Here is a 26694-nt window from a genome sequence, read left to right as displayed (position 1 = left end):
TAAAGAAATCAGTTAGAAAAATACTTTTATTTCATTCCAAAATACAAAGAGAATGACTCCAAATTATAATTAGTGTTTTGTTATTTAAGAACAAAGCAAAACAATACTCTTTCCCACAAACTCAGGGTGAGGTTCTGCAATCTAAGTTGCACTCAAGGATTTTTCTGCAGAGATTAGCAATTGGCCATGTGCAAATATGAGAGGTGCCTCATCTTGCCAACTCCTACACTGTTTAATGTTTTAAAGGTTAAGAACATTGCTTTGAACTGAACTTGGAAAACAACTAGTAAATTGTCTGTGCTGGAATGATATTATAATTCCATACAATGATAAAGATGTACTTAAGCATATAATCCTATACCATGCCAAAATTGCCAGAATAATTCAGTTATAAAGTCTATAAACAATAAAATATAAAACTAAAGAATATATTTTTAAAATGAAGTTGTACAATGGTACCTTCTTGTTACTGATTAAGGAGCACTCCCAAGTTGTGAACTTTTCAAGAGTTTGTGCAAATTGTGAGGCAGGCTTCCCATGTGAGATTCAGTCTCACTTTCACCTTTATGTAGTCCAGTATTGCATCCCAGCAGAGTTCACAGTATGCATTTCTTAAATAACAAAGCATGATAGGATTAAATATCAACATTAGCATACTGATAGTACATCACCCCCACAATTCCAAATCTTCTTCCAGCAGTTTCATAACTTTATATTAAGGAGACAAGATTGATGCAAATGAGAATACCTTGCGGAGTTACTACTGATTTTGCCCAATGTATTCTCAGATCTATTACATAGAACAGCCACTATGTTTAGTTCCATAGCATGTCATATCTAGATATATGAATACTTTCACATACTTTCTGGATCAGAAGTGATAAAGGATTGGGTTCAGTCACAGAACTAAGAAGTGAATGAAAACTTGTGATTCTCCTAGGTGCTGCTTGGAGTGTCCAAGCATGGGTTAACTTCAGCTTGCTGCCCAAAGACTGAGTTCAAATCTTTGTGTAGCCAAGCCTCCTGTTCCCCACAGAGGCTCAGTTTTAAAAACTCAGTCGCCCTGAAAGGATGCAGTTGGGGAGTTCCAGTCCTTGAACAGCAAATTGGACTCTCCAAGAAATTAGGGTAGCCTTTTTTCTTATTTTTGTGTTTGGCATATAGTATTAGGATTCTTTATTTTTCCACTGGATGAAAGTTCACTCCTAATTGAAGCGTGGAACAGGTGCTCGGAGCTCTGTCCTGATTGAGTCCAAGGTCAAACGAAAGATCTTACCAGCGGTCACCAAGAAACCGGACCGCAAAGGCTCCTATTTTCATAGGCAGCCTTTTCGGAACAATGACTCCCCTTCCACTTTGGGGAGCTTTACCAGGTCCTATTCCCAATCACAGGACCACACCCAGGACAGGTCCTTTCGAGGGTTTTTTTCCAACCGCTCCTTTCGCAGACCCAAGTGACTGTCACCGGTCGCCTCCCATCGGGGGTCGGCTACAGCTTTACGCTGACCAGTAGGAGGAGACAACGACGGACACTTGGGTACTGAACACCATTCGTCACAGCCTCACCTTAAACTTCCTTTCCCTTTCTCCTCGGTCCTTCATTCGTAGTCCCATCCCAAAGTTGCCCCACAAGCGACAAATGACGCAGGCAGAGATCCAGCATCTACTGGACATAGCAGCCATAGGGCAGGTTCAGGTCAAGAAGGCAGGGGATTCTACTCGATCCTCTTTCTGGTTCCCAAAGCCTCGGGAGGGGTGAGAGCCATTCTGGAACTCAAGAAACTCAACATCCACATAGTGTACAAGCGCTTCAAGATGCAATCACTCCAGACCATCTTGGGTTGCATCAGGTAGGACGACTTCCTGACTTCAATCGATCTGAAGGAAGCATACCTGCATGTCCTCATTCATCCAGCACATCACAAGTTCCTGAGGTTCCAGTTTGCAAACCGGCATTACCAATACAAGACTCTTCCCTTTGGCCTATCATCGGCCCTCAGGACTTTCACCAAGCTCCTGGCTGGTGTCGCTGCACACCTCAGGACACATCCAGTGAGGATCGTTTGTTACCTGGATGACATCCTTTTAATGTCGGCGTCCAAACAGAGGGCGTGCCAGGATCTCAACGCCACCGTCCACGCACTACAACAACACAGGTTTTCCGTCAATCTGGAGAAGAGCCTCCAGAACCTTCAGGGTTGTCCTCACACAGGAATGAAGGACAGCATCACTGCTATATGCGTTCCTGCCCCTCTCACTAATACCTCAGGTGATCAGAAAGATCCTGCTGGAGGGGGCCGAGGTACTGCTTGTGGCTCCGCACTGGCCAAGGAGGTCCTGGTTCGCCAACCTTGTCAGTCTGTCGGTGACCAAGCATTAGCACATACCTCAGGAGCAGATCTCCCTCTGCCAGGGGCCATTCCTCACTTGGACCCTCGATGGCTTCAATTGGCCGTGTGGCACTTGAAGGGGAGCTCCTGAGGCAGGACAACTTCTCTGACAGGGTCATCTGCAGCGTCCAGGAGACCTACTATGCAAATCTATGATGCAACATGGACCAATTTTTCTTCCTGGTGTCACTCCCATCTAATCATTGCCACAGCTGCGACAATTCCGCAAATTCTGGTCTTTCTACAGGAGGGCTTGGACAAGGGTCTTGCCCCCAACACACTTCGGAGGCAGACAGCAGCCCTGGCCACCATCTTGTCCAGAGATGATTCTCAACGGCTCAGGAGACACCCAAGGGTTCGCAGCTTCCTGAAGGGGCTACCAACTTACGCCCTCTTATGTTGCACCGTTACCCAATTTGGGACTTGTCTATTGTCTTGCAGACCCTAACATCACCGCCATTCGAACCTATTCGCTTGGCTAGTCTGTGGCATTTGTCGCTCAAAACTGCCTTCCTCATAGCCATTACCTCGGCATGCAGAATCTCAGAGCTGGCTGCGTTGTCCGTTAGGGAGCACCTTTGTATCATACATTCAGACAGAGTCAAGGTCCAGCCTTTTTACCAAAAATTAACAGCTTATTCCATAGAACACAGGAGGTGATCCTCCCTGACTTTTGCCTGCATCCTAACCATCCCAGGGAGCGGGTCTGGCACAAACTGGACGTGCGCCGCGTTGTGCGGGTATACAAAAAGAGGACGTCTTCCTTTCGCAAGTCGGAATCGTTCTTCATTTCATTCCAACCTACTTCCATGGGCAGGAAAGTGTCATCTTCCACCATAGGTCGCTGGCTGCGCGCATCCATCAAGTTGGCCTATGAACAACAAGCCAGGCCTGTTCCTCTTCATATAACAGTGCACTCCACGAGGAGCGCTGCGATGACGGCCGCCTGGGCCACTCAAGCACCTATTGAGATCTATCGGGCGGCCACTTGGTCCTCGCTGTCTCTGTTCATTCAAAATTACAGACTGGACACCTTTGCCTCGGCTGAGGCTTCATTTGGAAGGAGGGTCTTACAACGGGTCCTCACGGCCCCTGTTAACCAGGACTTTCCTTCTTCCCAACCTGGGACCACATAGGTTGAATATGTCTCATGCTTGGACACTCCAAGCAGTGCCTAGGAGAATGACTGTTGGCTTACCTGAATGGTCGTTCTCTAGGCATTGCAGGAGTGTCCAACCCCACCCGGGGTTTCTCATGAGGGTGCAGGGCTTAGCATCTATAAGAAATGGACGTTTCCATACAGCAACCTTTGGATCAGATACCTTCCTTTTTAAAACTGAACCTCTGTGGGGAACAGGAGGCATGGCTACACAAAGATTTGAACTCAGTCCTTGGGCAGCAAGCTGAATTTAATCCATGCTTGGACACTTCTGCAGCGTCTAGAGAACAATCATTCAGGTAAGCCAACGGTCATTTAATGAATATGAGTTTGAGGCGTTTGAAAGAAAGTACTCATTTTTCAGTATTTTTGTACTGATTTCAACAATATGGTGATATTGCTGGTTCTGTATATACATTTTAACTCATTTTCTGATATGAAGTTTTACATGTTTGCTGGAAATAGCTCTAAAGCTTCATCTTTTTATTAAACCATTAAAAAAATATTTCATGTTGGTTAATATCTTTGTATTATTTTTCTTAATCAGAAAATTAGGCAGTAAGTAATTTTTTAAACAAAATAAGTTCTTTTCACATATCTCTTTAATCTCATTAGAATGCTTACAGAAATTACTATTAAGGATTTTTATAATCTTGTTAATGTCAGTGGCTATTTTTGATTTTGGCTGTGCTGATTAGAAAGAAAGAACCCCAAACTAAGGAATGCTATTCTTGAGATCCAGCATCAATGTGCAAAATGAACCTGCACTCCCTACTCATTTATAAAGATTTCTCTCCCAATAAATAAGAGACACTGCCTTTCCTATGAATGTGTTCTTAAAGTAAAAGGTTTTTTGAGATTGCAACTATTCATTCAATTATTGATATAAATTAAGATGCTGTCTTAATTTATAAATTAAAATTACTTTTTATAGAAATTACTATTTGTAATTTTTCAAAATTCAAATAGTTCCGGTCTCTAAGGGAAAATGCAAATATTATAAAAAGTGTCCTATATTAGTAAGCTTGTTTTAACCTGTTTCAAAGTAATCCAATCTAATGAAAAATCGCTGTGATGAAAGAAGTAACTTTTGAACCAATCTTACGCCAGATATAAGAAAATATTATCATTTGTAGGAAAAATGCTATTAATACCGTAATAGTATTTCAATTGATATAGTAATATGCTTTATTCAATGTAGTTTTAAATTTAGATTGGCGAGAGAGTCCACAATCCATGGAACATACTGCAAAATTATGGCTCCCAGGTAAAAATCTAAATATCTTAAAATACTTCAAAAAGATTGTTCAACAAAGGACAAGTGAGAGTTGAGAAGTAGTCAATCAAGTCAGCTGATTTTGACTGTTCTTGGCAATGACAACTTGTATTCTATGCTTACATCTGAGGTGTTAGACTTGTGTAGATTTGTAAAGAAATATATAGATGTCCTGGAATTAGCATTAAAAACCTTAAAGAAGTCACAACATTGTCAAGTTTGAAATCCTATAATAGAGCATAGAGCATGTGGGATTTGAATCTCTTATTATGAATAGACAAAAATGGAAAAAATGTTTCATTAAGCACATGATTAGAGAGCATTATAGCTTTACATTTATTCATGTGTATCTTATTGTGAGGTGCTTCTTCCTGAGAAATTGTAATTATTTCTTTTTATAAAAAAGTTCAGTTAAAGTTCATAAGAAAGGTAACAAGAAAGAGTTCTATAGATAGAAATTATTATTGGTCCAATTTATTATTGGAACCAAGACATCTAGTGAAAGTGATCTGCTGATAATATGTTGAAGACTAACAAAAGCAACTATTTCATATACTTCACAAAGTAATTCATTAATTAGTTTCACTTTCTGTTTCTGTCTCCACTGCCTCTACCAAAAACAAAATGGGCTAGTGCATTTGTACAGTATTTATAAATAGAGAATTTGAAACAATTCAATTTCAATTCAAGCATGATTCACCAGATCTTCAGCAATGACTTATTAACCTTTGAAATATAAGCTATTAATGGAGGGTAGGTTATTGATAAAGCTTTTACTATGATATCTGTGAATGAATCCTGTACGACTAGAAATAAATGTCTGTTTCACGTGGACAAGATTCATGCAAATGTCAAACTTGATTTCATTTTGGGGTCCAGGATAGGCATGGCCAGCTTGACGTCACTCGTGTTGGGGGCGTCTGTGGTGGCCTGAGCACTCTACCAGCTAAAACGGACTCCCAGGCTCCGTTTCCAGCCATGACAGTGTCCTGCTGCCCTCTGCCAGCTAAAATGGAGCTAATTAACACAGGGCAGCAGAGGCCATCACAGCTAGAAACAGAGCCTGGGAGAGCAGCTCGCGGCCCTCCTGAGCTCGGTTTTCACTGGCAGAGGCAGCGCGGCCCTATCCTTTGCTGTTTCTAGATCGGTCCTGTGGGCCAGATCTAAGCACCCTGAGGGCCGGATCCAATCCCCAGACCTTGAGTTTGACACCCCTGGTATATACTGTAGTAAAGCAAATAATAGCTTGTCGTGTGGTAAACATAGCCTGTATCTTGCCCGCAACCTATTGCAAATCACTACTATGTGGCTGATTATGCAGAATCCCAGCAGTTTAATGCCTTCATTTTAATGGTCATGCTGGATTTTATCAAGACACTATGTCTTCTCATAGTTGTTCTAGATGTAGAAATTGGAGGAATGAAAATGGGGAATGAAGCTGAATGTGATGATGTAGAAGAGAAGGCCATACAAAGTTCTAGGATTACTGCCTTGCACCTTTTTATCTTAATAATAATATCATCTGCTTCAATAGGTGGATAAAAATGCCAGTTCCAGTCTAAGGATTTAGCTAACTTGTGCCAACCATAACAGTAAATTTCAAAATTATATATAAATAGATGTGTTGCAACAAGTAGCAACAATGATGTATTTAAGACAAAATAGCAACAGTAGTTTATTGGAATATCTGCAAGAAATATCACTTGCTTGCAAGCTAAAACTGGTGGGACCATAAAACAGGCAAAATATTAGAACAAGAACAACAATGGCAAAGAAAATAAATTTGGAAGGGAACAGAAAGAAGGGGACACCAGTTCCTCAGTTGCTTCTTGTTTCAATTTTTTGTCTGATTTAAATTCTGTCATAGAATTTTATGGTGAGTCTGAAGTATTGTTGTAGCCTGTCAGCGGCCAGCAGAGCTGGCAGCAGATTCAGACAGTGATGAGGTTGGGGAGGAACATGGGCCAGTCCTAGAGTATGGGAAAGGCTCTGATGAAGGCTCTGTATCGGAGGCAGAGAGGGGGCCAGAGCCTTATGCCAGTTATCAGCTGTTTTCAGAATCAGACAGCAGTGAGGCAGATGAATAGCTGGAGCCTGTTCCCAGTATGTGTATGTACATAGTTGCCAGACGAAGGGAACATCTAAAGAACAGGGATCGACTTGGGAGTAAGGCCAGAAGTGAATGATAAATGGCCCCTCCCAGAGGAAATAAAAGAGGCATAAAAGGGTAGTGGAGTTGCAGGAGACAATTAGTTCGCTTAAGTGACCTGTGATTCTCCAAGACTCCTTGCCACATTTGCAGATATCGGCCTGGCAGCTCTCTACGTCAGATAAGGTCTGTGACTGCAAATCCTCTCTTGAAATACTTTGCTGTATATTAATTAGCAGAATTCCTAGGCAATTCATAAAAAGGGGTTTTGTCGGGACCAGAAGTTTGCTTTCATGCTCTTGGGAACCTAGGTCAGAACAAGTATTGTGAATATATGTCAGTACAGTAGTCTTCCCAAACATGTGAAAAATAGTAAACACCTGCTGAACACTAAGTTGTGAGGAGTTTCATTGTTACAGGTAGTACTCAAATTTTGGGCATTTGTGACCAAAGTTCCGGCACATCTCAACTTGACTGGCAAAATAAACAAAATTCAGGCACTTGGCAGCTCACCTGCACTTGTAACTGAACGGGCACTTCAACTTCTGCTTTCTATCTATCTCTCCTCCCCTATGTATATTCTTTCTGGTTGCCTGCACTCTGCCTTGCAGGGCAGTAAGCAGCAGCACCATAATGATGCGCCTCTGCGGCTGCTTGCCATACACCACTGAGCCTCAGCTGACCCAACAAACACCAGCAAGCATCCATTTGCCCAGCTGCCTTCTTTCTCACTTTCCTGCACCAACCTTTTGCCTTTTACACCTAGCAGGTGCAGCAGAAGTGCCTCACTGTCTTTGCTGTCTCATTTTTTGACCTATTTTCTCCGATGAACATTTTCCCACCTGTGGTTCTCTAAGAGTGCTGTCTTTGTAAAACTGTGCTGTCTTCAGAAACTGGAAAATGGTGCTTAGGGAGTCACATATAGAAAACATTCACCAGAGAAGCCAGATCTAAAAAAGAGACAACAAGGGCAGCGAGTCACTTCTAGTTTGGCCATGGCAGTTGGGTGCCAAATGTTGATGCACGGAAGTTAAGAGAGAAGACAGCTGAGGAAATGAATGCCTGCTGGAACTTAGTGGACTTTGTGGCTTGGTGCTGTTTTACTGGTGAGCCATATACAGGAAGCCAAAGAAGCTGAAGCACTTGGAGTAGCATAGTGGCACTGTCTGAAAAGGCAGCAGCACAGGCAGTAGGGTGCTTTTGCTTCAGCTGGATGCAAAGACAAAAGATCACTTTCAGGAAGTAAGAGAAAAGGCAATTGAGTACTTGATGACACTTGTTGGGCAAGCTGAGGTGGTTAAGGCTTCCTGGGGGCGCATAGTTCTGAGGCTGCTTACCACACCACAAGGCAGGGTTCAAGACAGCCAAAGGGAAGAGTTTGGGGGAGTTGGAGACAGTACCTTACCTTTTTGTGGCTCAGGACTGGGAAGGATCAAGCTCAGAATAGCTTCAGTTGGGGTAGATAGTCAAGTAATGACCCGTGATTTTCAGTTAGTGATCACAATGGGGGGAATGCCAGGATTGCCATTTTAAGTCCATGTCATGCAATATCTTGGATTTATGACAGCACCAATTTATATCAGTCTCAATCTCAGCTGTGACTGTATGCCAACACTAATCATAATGTAACTACAGGTCCAAAACATTTTATAGAAATTAAGAAATATTTATTATAAACGAAACTTTAAGCATAGTGTCATAGTGTGATGACTGCTGGATGTTGCTCTTTTGAATTAATTTTATAACTTTTCCAATTTCTTAATATGAATAAAGTCATATAAATCAAAGTCATATAAATTGCAAATAAAGTTTGCAATTCCCCGAGTCATATTATTACCCTTCAGAAAATAAGGCACTATGTCTTCTGATGGCACATTTTGAATTTTGAGAACACATTTTGTGGGAAGGATGGTTGCCATTGGGAGGCTGATCTGTAGACCAAATATCTGTTACATTTTGATGAGTATGGCCAGTCCTAAAGTATCCATTCACCTGAAGGCAAACTAGTGAAGCATCTCATTTTAAAACTCTCTTACCATTCTGGTATAGTTCCCTTTTTTTCTGAGCAGTAGACATACTTGTAAACTAATGAGTAGGCTGTAGCCATAAGGAGTTAAGAGCAGTTGGAGAAACAGCTACAGGTATATATGCTGATAAGCTTGGCAGTACTATAGATACTACCAGTGCACCTAGGGCTCTACTAGTTCTGCAGAGAATAAAGTAGAATGCAGGATTTCTGCATTGGACAATATGTAATAATAAATAATTTGATCTCAAGCAATGGAACATTCTGCCCTTTTCTTGGAATCTTCCAAGTCATTGGGAACAGAATTTTGGAATATGGAGTGCTAAGCCATCATTTGCTTCACTGAGTTTTATTGAATTAACCAGAGTTTGCTATATTTCCTTACATCGCATAAACCATGGCTTATAAACAGCAATATCTTGATAATTAAAATCCTGGATTAACATGATATCCTATTTTGATAAACAGCCCCTTTTGAATTTCAGTTATTAATTGGAATAGTGTATTTCACAAAGCACTAATTTTTGGCTTTTTATGACGATATATAAATCATGATTATGAGTTTTCAATAAGCCCTGGTTAGTGCCAGGTATGGATTAGGGCTGCATGTAAACTATTGAGTTATTGTGGTAATTTATGTTTCTGTGTTGCATATGAGCTAAGAAAATTAGAATTTCTTTGAATGAACATTTTCCATTCTTCTTTCATATGTATTACTACATTAAAACATTTGAGGATTGCTACATAACCTGGATTGATATATATGACACCCTCCAATGCATGATATTCCAACATTAAATATAAATTAATTGTTTTTAATGAAAATGACAGAAATTAACCACAAATGATATAACAGGTTTGCATTAGCATATATGTGAAAGCACAAAAACTTGTTGAACTATATTTTTACAAACCACATTGGCTAACCCCAGATTAAACGAAACACATTATGTCTTTGCATGTTATATGAGCTGGGCTATTATCTTGAATTACCATGTGTACTTGTTTATTTTGGCTTAGCATTTTTTGCAAATCATAGCCATTCTGATTTATTATTCATAGTTTAGCATTTTATCTAAAGTTTTCTACAGAGTGACGTTCAGACAGAAAATTATATACAATGGGATCATGATTAAAAGGAGGGGTGGGTGTTCTCCTTTAAGCTGAGAATATGTCATCCATATTTGTGTCATATTACAAATGATTTAAAATGCTATAAATACAACGAGGATTTTGCCCACTGCATCTACATTTGCTATATCAAGGTCCCCAAATCAAGCTTTCACTATACACTTAAGTTCTGTTAAACAAGGTTCTCCAAATTTGGCAACTTGTGGACTTCAACTCCCAGAATTCCTCAGCTAGCCATACCAATTTGCCAAATTTGGAGACCCCTGCTGTAAAAAATTATCATTAAGGATCCTGTTATCAAAAGTAATTCCAGATGGAAAGTGGGGCTGTGTGATATTGACAATAGGATGCATTCTTGATTTAGTTCATATTGAATTTTTGCCTACTGAAAGTCTAGTGAGATGTGATAAAGTGATGGCAAATAACGATTAGTTGCTGAATTTCTTGTTTTGATTCTCATTAGGGTTTGAAGTGACACTAGTTGGGAATGAATATTTTCAATTTGAATAATTTAGCTGGATAATCTACTGTCAAACTTGTCCATCTGCTCACCTTTCTTGCATATTTATTTAAAGGTAGAAATAATGCAGTTATACCCGTAGTTAAGGGAGTCATAGAACCCTCTATATAGGGAGTCATATCCCTCCAGCTTCAGTCAGTTCTAAGTAGATGCCCAGCTGCTTTATTTCTAGGAATACATTGAATTTGAGACATTTTTTTTCTTTATAATCCTTGACCTGATATGCCCAATTTTCATTGGTTGAGTTATTCTCCCATACTATATTTGGTTCCAACCAATTCAGTTTTAATACAATTATCTTGCTATTATAGAAGGAAACATCTAGACAGATTCTTGAGTTCCTTTACAGAATTTCTTTTCAGAATTCTGTTGGAAAGAATAAAACTTCTACCTCATCTTAATCAGAGCCTGAAACAGTGACTTATTCTAGGCTTACCTGATACAGCCATAGTTCTCTGTTTTGTGAAAACCTAAACTAGTGGCTAGGTTTAGTAGAAAGACATTAATTTACTTGAAATATAAGGTGAATGATATGAGTAGCTCTTCTGACATTTCTTTTGTCTCCTGTAGACATGTGAAGGATATTGCTGTTAAAATTAATGGGCTGGGAAAAGATTTAGACAACACCACAGTGGAAAAAATTAAAATGATCAACTCTCAAGTAACCACATTGATCTTTGTAGGAAATGTACCAAACTCCGAAATCTACCAAAACAATTTATCAACAATTAATGCTTCCCTGAAGCCTCCGGAGTGCAAAAAAAACAGCCCTATGGGCAAACCGGAAGTTCGGGAACAGACTCATATTTTTAATCATATAAGTATATATTTTGTATTTATTATTTTTTCCACCAAATATTCAGATTTAATTATTAGTTTATATCACAGGTTTGAACATATTGAACCCGGAGAACTGTCATTCACATATATGCATACTAGTCCATCATGCAACATGATGCTTGCATATTAATTGTTGATAAATTGTTTTGGTAGATTTCGGAGTTTACAGTGGGTTGAAGCATATGCTACATTTTTGTCCAACGTATTTTCATTATATTCATTATATTTCATTATATTATATTTGGCGATTAGTTTTTAAAATAAATTACACTGCGCTATGATAAAAAGGTGGTCCTTTATTTTATTTTACACTATCAGTTATACATTACCCACATACAAGACATTCTTAAATTCAGTTTTTCCAAAATTCTAAAAATACGTTTTTAAAATTTTTCACAGAGGTCACAAATGTCCAGAAAGAATGCAAGCAATAAAGTGATAAATTTTAACACACACCTGAAATTCTGCTATGACATTTTAAAAGAATTATTAAATCAAATCTTTATTTTGAATCACACACACACATGCACAGTTATGTTTTGCATTTTTCTTCCAAGCGATATAATCTGTAGTAAAATATTTCCTTAAAATGCCTTTAGTGACTCTTGTGGAACTTTGCTATTTCTAAAATTCAGGTAAAGAGATACTTTCTATGCTGTTTATAGCATTTAGAGGTCTTGTTTTCCTCATTGTTTTCATGCTTGTCTCTCACCCATTTCGGCAATCTCATTTGACACTCCAGTAATTCGGGGCAGGGAGGGAGGAGAGAAGAAAAGCTAAAATTGTGGCTGAATTTACCACATACTTTATTCTTACTTTGGCTTAATGCTTTATAATGCAAAATTATATGGATGTGTACTTAGAAATAGGTTTATTTCAGTGCATCTTGGTCTCCCGAGTCCTTGCATTACAGGGGTTTTATAATGATTTTGATACTTTTTCTTAATAAATGCTGGACATGTTTATTTAGTGTAAAGCTACTATAGTTTGTAGTATGTAGTAGAAATGTGATGATCAAGTACTTTGTTTTAGATCAGGGCCCCCCACTGGGGCCACTAAATTCATAATTTTAAATCCTACGGACCACTGATATGATCTGCCTAATGACTTGGTGGGTGGCCATGGCTAGGTGGTCATGTGACTGGATGGGCGTGGCCAACTTGATGTCACTCACGTTGCGGGGCACCTTGCTGGCCTCTATTCACCCCTCCCCTTTCAGCCTCACCTCGCCTTCCCGCCCAGACTCCCTAGGGCCCCAACAACTCATTGAGCTCACTTCGATGAAACTGGAAGTCAAGGGTAGAGCATAGAGGCGTGGATCAACTGTCATTTTTAGTCCTCTGGAGCCTTCAGGAAAGCCTCCTGAAGGTCCCTGAAGGCTCCGGAGGACGAAAAACGACCAAGTTCTGTTCCCGAACTTCCAGTTTGCCCATAGGGCTGTTTCTTTGCACTCCGGAGGCTTCAGGGAAGCTCCTGAAGGCCTCCGGGGGGGTGGAGGCTGTTTTCGCCCTCCCCAGGCTTCTATAAAGCCTCTGGAGCCTAGGGAGTGAAAAATGGTTTTAAAAAAGGCTGAACTCAGCTGGCCAATACGCACATGCGCGCTAGCCAGCTCACAAGGGCAATGCCTCAAGTGCCTTGACAAATGGCTCCGCATGCCATAGGTTCGCCATCCCAGATATATAGTATATCTTACATATTTCAGTTATTGAAATGCATACAAAACTGTTGAAGAAATAATACTTCAATAGTGTATTTAGCATTTTCCATATATATTTGTTGTTAAGATCTCATTACAATTTCATTAAAAATTTAAAAGCTAAAAATTCATTCATATCGTCTCACCAAGTTACATTGTTAGACCTAATAACAATTATGGAAAAGTGTAGTGGATCCAGGAGCCTAGGAGTGAGTAACCTAGTGCCTACTCGTGTTTACATTGCATTCTATAAACCAGTGTTTTTCAACCACTGTGCCGCGGCACACTAGTGTGCCGTGACATAGTGTAAGGTGTGCCGTGGGAAAATTACTTTATATATAGTCAATATAGGCACAGAGTTAAATTTTTTTAACATTTTCTAATGGTGGTGTGCCTCGTGATTTTTTTCATGAAAAAAGTGTGCCTTTGCACAAAAAAGGTTGAAAAACACTGCTATAAACTCCATCCAACATGAAATATAGTCGATTACGAGAGCTGTAATCTAAAACAGCTGGAAACTTGCTAGATTGATTTTGTGTTTAATAGTATTTTTATTTTCAGTTATTTCTTTTTTATGACACAACTTTGGTCTAAAATGATAGCTATTCAAATGAATGTTATTTAAAAATATGTTTTAACTATAAACAAGAAACTAGATTAAAAAATATCTGGCTGAAAACCAAAATAGAGGTGGATTTTCAGCTTATTTAAAAAATATCAATCAGCAAGGGTTTAGGTTTTGATTCTGAGACAATATGTGGTACTTGGCAAAATGCACCCTTACTCTGAGGAATAATGAATAGATTTATAATGGGAAAAATGATTCAAGGTGGAAATGATTGAAATCCCTTATCCCAATATGATGTATGAACTCAAAAGTCAATCTTCTGTTAGCTACCTGTCCATATATGAGAAGGTGGTGATTTTTAGAGTTATGAATATCCTTTGAAATAAGTACTTTGCAACCTGCAGTTGTGCATACAAAGCACTTATTTTTAAATCATTAAAGCAAGCAGCTTTTTCCCAGCTGAGCAGCCATGCATGCAGAAACAAGCTGGGAAAGGATGCAGTTGTTTTAATGATTAAAAAAAGATGACATGCATACAGAGATTTCTGTATTCAGCAGTGTGGATATCTGTGTGCATGCATGCGCACACACAAATTCTTGTCGAAAGTAAAACAACTACTTTCACAATAATAAATTACGCAAGTGCTGCTGTTATTGGTCACTGAATGCAGGGTTATTTCAGAGGGGAACAAAGATTTTTTCTATGCCTTTGTGAAGTCATACAAGTACAATAATATGTTCATCTTAAGAGTTTCATAATTTCCAATATTTAAGGGCTATGTTGATACAACACTTGAAGCTATGACTTGCTGAAAAGTACAGTTTGAGGTTTGCATAGAGACAACAGGATTCAGTTATTAGTGTGGGATCCCAATTATAGCTCCTTTGTCCCAGAAATAGTGAGGGATATTGAGAATTGTAGTTTATTGATATCAGGAAAACTGATATCAGATTGATATCATATTCTAGACCAGGGATGTCAAACTCATGTCGTCACGTCGGTGTCATGTGACGTATCGGGACTCCCTCCCCTTCACTAAACTGGACATAGGCATGGACAGTGCGTGATGCATCCAGCTCAAGGGCCGTGAGTTTCACAGTCTTGTTCTAGACCCATGATATTAAGATTGAAAACTGGCTTCTCAAGGACCTACTGAACTTGCAGAGGTGAGACAGAAACTTCAGAAATTTATTGCAGCAGACTGTTTGTCCTCAGATTGAAGTTGTGCAACTATTCTAGGTGTTCCTGGGTGAAACACATAATCTTCAAAGACAGTTATTTTTCACTCCTGCATTTGGAGTTTCCAGTCTATGATAACTTTTACACTGAAGATTAGCTTAAACTAGTGTCTCATTTTGAACAATTCACTTTGGTAAATGCAGGACACCCCTCCCCTTTTGCTTTCTTCTATCAATTTCATATATGTAATGCATATTTGTTCTTGAAATATATAGAAAATGAAAAATATTTTCCAAAAGGATTTTGTCATTCTATTTAATAGAATGAACATTTGATTGTATCCACTAGAATAAAGTGGTTCAGTCTTGTTTCTTTAAAAAAAAGATTCACATTTTAATATTTATGAAATTACAAAGAATTTAATTGTTCCGATAGATAAATGTTTTGGAAGAAGCTTGGGCTAAAATTTAATGTTAATGTTATTTTTAAGATAGTTTTGTACTTTTTAAAGGACTTGTCTAAACTGGGTTCACAACACTTGCTTATTTTGTTTTGTCTTAATGTGTTACATAAATCAAGTGGTTTAAGAGTGCTTTATGAATTCAGTTATTGTGATTTAATAAATAATTATTAAAACAAAACCTGACTCACAGTGACGTAAGACTCCAGTTTGAATAAGTCAGAAATTCCAGAAAAGGTTAAAAGCCCACTTCCACTTCTTTCCTAGGCCCTTGATGAACCGCCATATTTGACAGTAGGCACTGATGTGAGTGCAAAATATAGAGGTGCCTTTTGTGAAGCCAAGATAAAAACAGCAAAAAGACTGGTTAAAGTCAAGGTATGTATATACATGCATTTTAAAATTCATTTTAGGTATATGTAGAATACATATCTAAAGAACTTTTGAGTAGTAATCTCTTGTACCTATTTTCCATCAGAGTAAATGTTTGTCAGTCTACACTTTTTCTTTCATTTGATTAGCTAGGCTCATAGCAATTGAAGGCATATAAAAAATAAAGAACATTAGAGTTTGGATAGAAATTTAGTAATTATTTCTGCTAAATTTGCCTATAACATTAATATAATGAATCTGGATAAAAGGAACAGCACTGTATGATTGTATGTGCATGCATTCCCATATAATAGCAACTTTCTGAATCCTTCTAATTATGATTGCAATAGCACTTTGCAATAGCACTTGAACTTATATAGTGCTTTACAGCCCTCTAAGCGGTTTACAGAGTCAGCATATTGCCCCCAACAATCTGGGTCCTCATTTTACCAACCTTGGAAGGATGGAAGACTGAGTCAACCTTGAGCCTGGTGAGATTTGATCTGCCAAACTGCTGGCAGCCAGTGATCATCTGAATTAGCCTGCAATATTGCACTCTAACCACTGCGCCACCGTAGCTTTTATATGATACTCTTAAAATACTGGCTTTCTAATCTATAGTCTGCATGCAGTTGCAGAAAATCCACTTATTTTACATAGGCTTGCATAAGAGAAGTTGAGTCAGTTGTTTCCATAAATCCAAATATTTATTGTTTCAAATATTGTGTTTGCTATCTGGCTAGGACCTATTTCCATTTACTCTTGAATAAGTAACATATGGATTGTAATCCTGTTTGCAAGATTGAAAGCAAGAATTGCTTAATGTGATCAATTTCTTAATTAAGTATCTGTAATCCAAGTAGGACAAAATAATTAGACCTTTTGGCCAAAACAAAAATCAATCTCACCTTCAAAAATCTCAGATTTGGCATACTTTGAAGTAAGCTCTCTCTTGTTTTCAAATATTCTTGTTATCAGTTGTGTTAAAGCAAACTTTCTTCTTCTTCTTCTTGCTTTTTCCAATTATGGGAAGCTAATTTGAGCTATCACACACAAAAATTAAATGTGCACACTTATCACTAGCCAATTTGTACCTACTCTCAGTAAGAATAATAGCCTTTGTGATCTTAATCTTTAAGATCCTTAGGGCTATATTTAGATTGCTGTTTCAGGAATTTTTGGCTCCACCTCATGAAACTCCTTTTAACATAATCTTAAAATCTGATCCAGAAATTCCCCCAAGCAAACTTGAAGACTTTAGGGTTCATTTTATTGATGCTCGAATTGGACTTCACTCCATGTACTGACCTTCCATTGACACTACATGTATCAATGGAATAGTATTTAATCTTTGTCTTGTAGCAATTTTTGGTGTTATTTTACCAGAGATAGTGAAATCTGACTATTTCCTACTTAGTTCATTGGCTTCCAGGTTTTTTTTTAATTAAAAAAGTGGAGTTTTTAAGGGCCTGAGTATTCCCCAGACACTATATTTTTAGAGTAACAATTAGAAATGCTTATTGATAGGGGAATACTCATATCTCTTTGCATCTACATCCTAATTGTTTTCTATCCATATGGTTTAGAGAATGATAAATTGATGTGAACAGTTTGATTTTATTTTACCTTGCTGTGGCTATGTGGTTAAGTTGGAACCACAGAATTTTGCTTACATCTATATTTCACATATTTTGTAAGCAAGGCAAAAGAAAGTTGTAGAGAATGAAGATGAAAGAATAGTTGATGCTATGAACTACTGGTATAATTGTAACTTAATGATATTGTTAATAATTGGATTTATATGTTTTTAAAGTCTCAGAGAAACATCTGTCTTCCAACAGTAATGGTTAGGTTGGTCTGAGAGTTACTTGTTCAAAATAATTTAATTACCTAACCTAACTTACTGTTGGAAGATAGATGCAGAGATTTAAAGAAATGTTTCCTGTGTCTGCATCTATATCCTTGTGTTCCTTTATAAAGTGGAGAAGGATATTAAATCAACTGATCTTTATAAATGTGTAATTAATACTATTACAATCTAGTTGTTCCACTACAAGAGAAAATTGGTAACAAATGAAAAAACATGGACATTGTGAGTTTCATTTGAACCTCAGTAGCATAAACTACTGCAAATAGGTTTAACTCAGGTTCAGAAATATGATAACCATTCTTATATTGTTTTAAATATGTCTACAATTTTGTTTTCTAGGTAACATTTAGGCATGATTCATCAACTTTAGAAGTTCAGGATGATCACATAAAAGGCCCTTTAAAGGTAATATATTTGAATTATTGCTGAAAAAAAAAAGAATAATTCTTGGAAAATTTAGAGCGTAGTTGAAATATATTAGAATTGAACAGTTCAACACTTGACATTATCAAGTGTTTGACATCCTCTGAATAGAAACATTTGTTATTTAAAAACACTGAAATGTAATTTGCAAACTAATGCTGTGTGTTGTAGAATTTAAGAGTCTATTCTTTGGTAAGATTTTATTGTTTTCTGTGTAGTGAATAGTACAGAAAAATATGTAATGTACATTCATTTATTTATTCAATTTATATAGTTGCCCATCTCAAATAAGTGACTCTGGGTAGATATATAAATTCAATATTTTGGGGGGGATCAGGCAACATTTTCTGCTAAATATTTGTGAAAGTATCATTATCTACATATAAGGCTCCTTGGAATTCATTTAGCAGTCTGTATATTTTTATTAAAGATATATTGAGATGACCAGTGTGCAGCCAGTGAACTTCAGGCTGCATGTAGCTCTCAGAATCTTTGGCTTCAATCTGCCACACATCCCCATCTCTGGATTACATTTCTTACAGACTTGATATAAAACATGGCTGGAAGAAGTGCTATTGTTGTATGAAAGAAATACTCATCTCTTTTTCACAAGTGCCAACCACAGAGCTCATCAGTTTCACAGAAAAAAACAACAACAACTAAGCACATACAGGAAAATTCCTAGTAAAAGAAAATCTGCAAAAAAAATAAAAAAAAATTCTAGACTTTTTTGAGAGAATCACCAGTCAGGTGACTGGTGTCAGTAGCATATAACAAAGCTTTGATAGAGTTACTCATCAAACGCTCTTAAGTAAACCCAATGGTCATAGACCAAGAAAATCTGTCTTTTTATGACTTGCTAGCTGAGTAAACAACAGAAAGCAAATAATAGGAATAACAGGAATAGCTTCATAAATTATTTTAATGTAGTAGTAAGCAATGAATTGGCAAAATTTGCAGATGATACCAAATGATTTGAGGTAATGAAAATCAAACGTGATTGCAAAAAGATGTAGAAGGGTCTGTTTAAACTGAATAAATGGTCAGTCAAGTGGAAAATGCAATTCAGTTCATTTAAGTAAATATAATGTGATATACATTGGGCAAAAAAGTCAACAAATGAACTGATAGGATTGGATTGCCTACAACCAACTAATAGAAAGAATGTTGGATATGTTGGATAGCTCAATGGAGTTATCAATCCAAAATGTAACAACTCTAGCATATTCCATGCTAATTAGGAAATTGACTGAAAATAGAGCTGCCAATAGCAAATAGCTTTTGCACAAATCTATGGAAAACCCGTCTCCTACGATGGAGAGAAAATAGTTTCCTTTCGTTGGCTAGAATATTAATTGATCCTTACCTTTGTACTCATAGAAAATATAAAACTAGAAAGAAAGGAAAGATGATGTTAATAAAAATGAATACATGAATATTAAATTGAACATTTTAAAAATAATTGGTGCTTTCTTTTCTTTCTTGCCCAAAATAAGTCTTTTATAGTGATTAGAGATGTTCTCTTCGATCTTTTTTGATATGCAGAGAAATTGAAACTATATTGCACACTCTTTCAGACTTTTAACCCTAAGTACTAATAAGCTTGTCTGCTTTTTGTTTTACATACTATTTTAGTAAGCCATTTTGACATCAACTCTTTTTCACCATCTGCTGGCAGTAAGGAAGTAATATAAAGCGCATCACTGTACATGAAAATAGATTTTTTTAGAAACAATATTTTTACAAATAATTTGAACAGGCTGATCAATGATTATTTTATAAATTCTGGCCGTGACCCGTCAAAACCGTGTTCCACAAAAGCGCGGTCGACGAAATCGCGTATGTGACGTCATCACAACGCGACGAAAAAGATCGAAAAATTGAAATAAAAATTACATTACAGCAAGCCGATTCACATAAAGGTAAGTGTTAGGTTAAGGGTTAGGGTTAGGTTAAGGGTTAGGGTTAGGGTTAGAGCGTTAGCGTTACGTTTAGCGTTAGGTTAAGGGTTAGCGTTAGGTTTTTCGTTAGGTTTAGGGTTAGGTTTAGGGTTAGGTTAAGGGTTAGGGTTAGGTTTAGGGTTAGGTTTGGGGGGGTTAGGGTAAGGTTTTCGCTTAATTTTTACATTTTTCGATCTTTTTCGTCGCGATGTGATGACGTCACATACGCGCTTTCGTCGACCGCGATTTTGTCGTCCGCGGTTTTGTGGTGGAACCATTCTGGCCTTATTCCAATGGGAATTTTTAAAGACTACTTCACACTGCTATAAATAAGGGTAAAATAATTTTCAAATCTTAATACATTAACTTTGCTTTATAACTTAATTGAACATTGGGATTTATTTATAGTACTCCTTGAATTGCTATCCATACAGTTCTTTGTGTGACAAAATTAAGCAGATATGTATTATGGGTGTTTCAGCCATCCTTGCATTGGTACATTTCAGTAATATATGTCACATTTCAATAGCAGGAATGTTACTGCTATAACTTTTCTTCTGTTTTGAAGAATTATCAGTGTAAGACTCTTAATTATTCAGAACATTTTAGCAATAGAATTTAGATAATCATAATAAAATTATTTTTATGTCCAAAATAAAATTAGTATCCGTATTGCAAAACTGCAGCTTGTTCAAGCTGGCATTCAAAGTCTGCTACTCAGGTGGTTTTTTTATCCTTGTGTATATATTCCTGAAGGACAGAACTATTGTCATAAAAATAGTCTATAATATGCAATCAGAAAATAAAGTTGTCTACTCCCTCCCTCCATCCCATCAATTTTTTGAATCTTCAACACATCATATTTTGCCTTTTTAAAAAATCATTTTTATATGGTGTGTGTTTGTGTGTCCTCAGTATTGATTCCTGGCAACTGCCTTGAGAAATCCCTGCAGTTTCATTGGTAGGATTTTCAATTTTTCCTTTATTTTCTACTTAAGGCTGAGAAAGAGTGGATGGCTCAAGGTCACCTTGTCTAAGGTGGGAAAGGAATTCATGGTTTCCTCAGATTTCTAGTCTGGTGGTATAACTGCTACACCAAACTGGTTTTCATATGCTACTGTTACATTAGTATAAAAACTAAATTCAATAAAATAAAACGTGAAGTGGTTCAGTATTTCATAACCAAGTGCCTCTTTAAAAACCTTTAAAGTTGTTTTTGTTGTAGGTAGGAACTGTGGTGGAAGTCAGGAATCCAGATGGAACTTATCAGGAGGCTGTCATCAATAAATTGACAGACGCTAGTTGGTATACTGTAGGTAAGGAAAACTACTTTTTACACAATTGAAAAATTAAGTTTGTAAAAAATGTACTTTCTCCTGTAATATTCACCAAGGGTTGGTCTTTGTATTCAGTGAATACTTTTAGTTTCAATATAACATTTCCATTGACATGCAATCACTTATGAATGTTTTGAGACAGAATCTACTTGATGATGATAAAAAGACAAATAGAAATAGGAAACAAGAGAATTGTGCAACAGCTTTAAATAATAACTTCTTGCCAATTCATAGAATTTAGAATCTGACTTGTAACATTTTAAAACTTCAAGGTATATGTTGCATTAAGGCCTTTTTGGTCCTAATTTTTCTGATTTGTTTTTGATTGTTCTGAATATTGTACTAATTCTATGCTTTTGGGGCATCTCATCTTCCCTGCTGCTTCTAGAAATTCTAGAACAAATTCCAGTTGTGTATGTGTGTGTGTGTGTATGTATGTATGTATATATGTATATGTATATGTGTGTGTGTGTGTTTTTATATATATATATATATATATATATATATATATATATATATATATATATATATATATATATATACATACACACACACACACACACACACACGTGCGTTCTAGTGCTACTTCACAAACAAAGGTATTTGGATGACCTTGGGCCAGTCTCAACTCTAGGAAGGAGGCTATGGCAAAACACTTCTGAAAAACCTTGCTAAGGAAACTGTGGGAACTAGGCCAAGCAGTGTTTGAGAATTGGATTGGATTCCATTCAGTCCAATCCAATTCTCAGACACTGCTTGGCCTAGTTCCTGCAGTTTCCTTAGCAAGGTTTTTCAGAAGTGGTTTGCCATAGCCTCCTTCCTAGAGTTGAGACTGGCCCAAGGTCATCCAAATACCTTTGTTTGTGAAGTAGCACTAGAACTCACAGTCTCCTGGTTTCTTCCCTGATGCTTAACTAAATGAAACTAGCTCTCTTATACAGGTAGTTCTTGACTGGTCACTTAGCAATCATTTGAAGTTACCTAAAAAGGGGACAAAATAGCCATGTGATCTGGATTGAACTTGGTAGTACGTACCATTAATAAGTTGTGATGTATCCCATCATCATAGTTCAGTACTGTTTCTCTCTCTCTCTCTCTCTCTCTCTCTCTCTCTCTCTCTCTCTCCCTCCCTCCCTCACATACACACAAACTAATATAAAGTATTATCTATCAAAATTTTAAGATTCTTCTGTCTCTTGTATTCTATGTCCCCTTCCTTTTTCTGGCTTTCTGCTATACCATTTTTTAAAGCAATCAAAATATTAAAGCAGTGGCTATGATATTATTTCCTGACACAACTACAACATGTAGAATTGATGTATAATTTGTATTCAACTTACTTTTATTTTCTCTGTAAAATACTCTATAAAAAGAACAATCATTTCTACAAAGAATTCTTAAAGGCTAGACTCTTACACTGCACAGGTTTGCTTAGGTTAGAGCCTATAGTATTTCATAGTATTTCTGGTGTTTCTGATTAAGTGAAACTCTGTCAATATAGCTTGGAAATGTACATTTACTTTTAGCTAGAAGTCATGATAAAATTGATGTGTGAAATTTATGGAACAAGTAGGCTTTAATTGAAATTTAATTAAACTTAAGGAAATTTTAAAAAACTGTACAAAATATTACATTGTGTTTCATTTTACAATTGTTAACAGTATTTGATGATGGAGATGAGAAAACTCTTAGACGCTCTTCACTTTGCTTGAAAGGAGAAAGACATTTTGCTGAAAGTGAGGTAAACATTTTCTTTTTAATTTAGCTGTGCTATAGAAATTAAGCATGCTCTGCTAATATTTGCCCACTGATTAATGGAATGTATAAGTTGTGCTTCACTGTCAGTAGTGGGGTGTAGTTGTGAAATCTAGAAAAATATGTGATTCTGTTAAAGAAAATCTCTGTTACTGTCACATGTTCATGTGTCAGTGGCTTGAGTAGCATACATTTTAAAATTAGGTAAATTAGATAAAGACATTTATTTGTACAATAAGATGTGTGTTTAATGGACATTATAATTAGATTTCAATTATGGTAAAAGGGGTTAAAAGAATAGAACAATGTTGTATAACTCATACTAAGAACAAATAATTACTTACAGCTTAATAATTTACAATAATAGGAACCTTTAACTTAATTAAAAAACAAAAAATATGAGGTATTGTAGTTTTAATTCTTAAAATGTACAGTCTCCTCATTTTGATTGCTCCTACACTACATCTTCCCTCCTGCACACAAAAAAGTATTTTATGTGGGATGAGATGTATGACAAAAATGGAAATAATACAGAAGAAATCGTGGTGGCTAACATTTATTGCATGGAATTATCCCACGTGGATTGTCCCACCGCAAGTTGTCATACAGCAAGATGGCTATGGCAGATTGACCACAGTGAATTGCCCTAGACCCCTTCCTTTGGGAAAGATGACCACAAGAAAGTGGGGCTTTGGCTCTACCTTCTGAATAGAGATTTCTTCTCCAAACACATTGCCCTTTTATGATATTTACCTTACTGAAGGTAGGAAGGGAGAAGATGGCATTCGAGATAGATTTATGATCTCCATAAAACAGTGTCTCTTTATAGACACTCTGTATTGTGCTGTTTGTTTCTATTTTCATGCTCCTTGCAGGTTGAATTCATAATGGGGCCCATTATCTGAATTATTCTTTGTTTGGTTTTTTTAAACAAACGTGTTTGTTCGTATTCTGACAAATATGTGTTGTGAAATTCTCTGCAATAATAGAAAATATAATGTTTTTGTCAACAGACATTAGATCAGCTCCCTCTTACCAATCCTGAACATTTTGGGACTCCTGTCATCGGAAAGAAAACTAATAGAGGAAGAAGATCTAATCACATGTAAGTTTTATATTTATCTGGTTCATGATTACCTTCATTTTAAAATTATTTGAACTGAGTAAAAAAAGCAACATATAATTCAAAGTAGAAGCTGAAACTATGGAAAGTTACCTGGGGAAAAAAGGAGCAACTTTTGGGTTTTTTTTAAAATACAGGCAAGGTTTAGAATGGATTAAGGAAAAAAGTTGTTATTAATCTCTTATATCTACAGTTTAGATTGGCAAAAGCTTAGTGGAAGAACTATGTAGTTCACTTACTTGCTTTATTCAAAGGATGATCCATTATTTCTGAGAACCAGGCAGAAAGGAAGATGTTCTGTTCCACTGTTTACAAACTTAGGAGGAAACTGGTTAGTGTTATGAAGGCGTGTTCCATAAACTGCTGAAAATGCTTTTGATCACTTCTGAATATACTATTCATTCATTCAAATGAATACTCCTCTTTTGGAGGCTGGGAGTTGGAGGTGCATTAAATATGAAAGCATAAGCTTTTATTTGTATTTAGTACCACAAAATTATTACTCTCACTACTGTGCATAGGATGTTGGTGAAAAATATGCCCTGAAGGTTTTAATCTAGCCTCATGATAAACACTTTAAAAGATCCACAACTCTACCTCAGTAGGATGTTGAATGTCATCTGACTTGCGAGGCCCATCATCTAGCATTATATAGCTGCTGATATAAGAAGCTGAAGTGAAGAATTATGGTGGAAACATGCAACATAAGCAGCATGAAGGTGTGTTCCATAAGCTGCTGAAAATGATTTTGATTACTTCTGAATATACTGAATATAACATGGGAAAACTCAACACAGTGAAAGATAAAATAAACTGGCCACACATTGACATCTGAGGCATCAGAGAATTAAGATGGACTAGAATTGGACATAGAAAATCACTCTGGGCGCAAACCCCCCCAGTCTCCCCCCCCAAAAAAACCAACCAAACAGAGAAGGAATAGCATTGCTTTTATAACCAGGAGAGAATATAGACTTAACTGCAATGCAATCATTGACCTAACATACATTAAACTTTACTATAGTGATTATCCAAGCTTATGGTCTAACACTGATGCAAAAGAAGAGGAGACTGATGAGATTTAGGAGGAGCTGATGAGTCAAAATGAAATTGACAAAATATGCAAGCAAAATATGTGCCATTTGTGATTGATTGATGACTGGGATATTAAGGAAGAAAATAAAGTGTTGTCCAAGAAAATGAAATAATGTAGGAGACTGACCAATTTCTAAAAATGACTTACCAACTTCTATGAATCAATGATTCCCCCCCTCCCCCCAACCACACACATGCATGCACAAATACTGACATTACAAGTCTTTACCATACCACTCCTTGTATCATTTACCATATGGAGTATACAGAAATCAGGTTGGCTATATTATTGATAAAAAGAAGTGGAGCAAGTCAGCTACAACAGTGAAGACATGGTCAATGATTGACAGTGGAGTGGATCATAAACTTCATACGTGCAAATACCAATTTAAGCTAAAATAGCAGCAGAAGAAAGCCAATCATTTCCCAGGATCTTGACTAGATGTAATCCATTTTCAAACAGAATTTCCAGAATCACTTTGAAGTCCTACATCTCATTGACAAGGAAACTGACACTTAAGTCAGAGAAGTTCCTAAGGATGAATGTGAAAAGAGATTTACCAAAGACCAAGAAGCGAAAGAAAGCAAGCCGGATGTCAAAACAAATGGTGTACATTACTAAGAAGAGAAGTGAAGCCAAAGCCAAAAAAGACAAAGATGCTAGAAGGGACTTGACAAAGAATTTCTAGGTGTGCTTGTAGAAGAATATTATTGTAAAGACATTGAAATTTGAAATAGACATTGAATAACAAGAAAAAAATCTCAGAATTTCCAAAGGATTTTAGAACTCAGAAGAAGATTCCAAACTTGAATTGATGTGCCAAGGACATAATTGAACAGACAGTAATTAATTCCCAGATCAAAAAAAGATGGAAGGCATCTAAGGAGTCTATGAAATCCTGTACAATAGAAATGACAGCATCAGGATAACTTAGAAAATAATTCCTACTTAGAAGAATTTCTACAGGGTTATGATGGCAATTGTCAAACCAGGATAACATAATTTACAGTATTATATCATAATTAAGGCTGAATCAACATGCCCTTTGATGCTCTATTACTATGTTAATGGAAAGCTATTCTTCCAGGATCAGCCACCAAATTAATTCATTTATTTATTTTATTCACTCATTCTATAGTTCTCCCCTCCAGTTTTCTCTAAAGTCATAAACCATAAGCCTATAGCTAAACAAAAGTTCACTTTTCATACTAATCCTAAAACTATGAATTGTTTAATAAACATTTAAATGGTGACATCTTTTCACTTACAGCCCAGAAGAAGAATCTTCCTCATCTTCAAGTGATGAGGATGAAGATGACAGAAAACAAACTGATGAATTATTAGGAAAAGTTGTATGTGTAGAAACTATTAGTACGGATAAAA

The 26694-nt window shown here is 36.8% G+C and overlaps 1 protein-coding gene across 1 annotated transcript in view; it reads left to right on the top strand.

Annotated features, from left to right (window-relative positions):
- Positions 1-26694, top strand: part of ARID4B (AT-rich interaction domain 4B) — a 98666-nt gene that overhangs the window by 6830 nt on the left and 65142 nt on the right. The window contains 6 exon segments of the mRNA XM_032216036.1: positions 15663-15773; positions 17977-18042; positions 21226-21316; positions 22999-23078; positions 24106-24197; positions 26582-26694. The exon segment at positions 26582-26694 is cut by the window's right edge and continues 26 nt beyond it. Coding sequence (XP_032071927.1) covers positions 15663-15773; positions 17977-18042; positions 21226-21316; positions 22999-23078; positions 24106-24197; positions 26582-26694 — 553 coding nt within the window.

This window comes from Thamnophis elegans, chromosome 4, assembly GCF_009769535.1.
Source record: "Thamnophis elegans isolate rThaEle1 chromosome 4, rThaEle1.pri, whole genome shotgun sequence".
Taxonomy (NCBI): Eukaryota; Metazoa; Chordata; class Lepidosauria; order Squamata; family Colubridae; genus Thamnophis; species Thamnophis elegans.
This window is presented reverse-complemented; position numbering and strand designations above follow the sequence as displayed.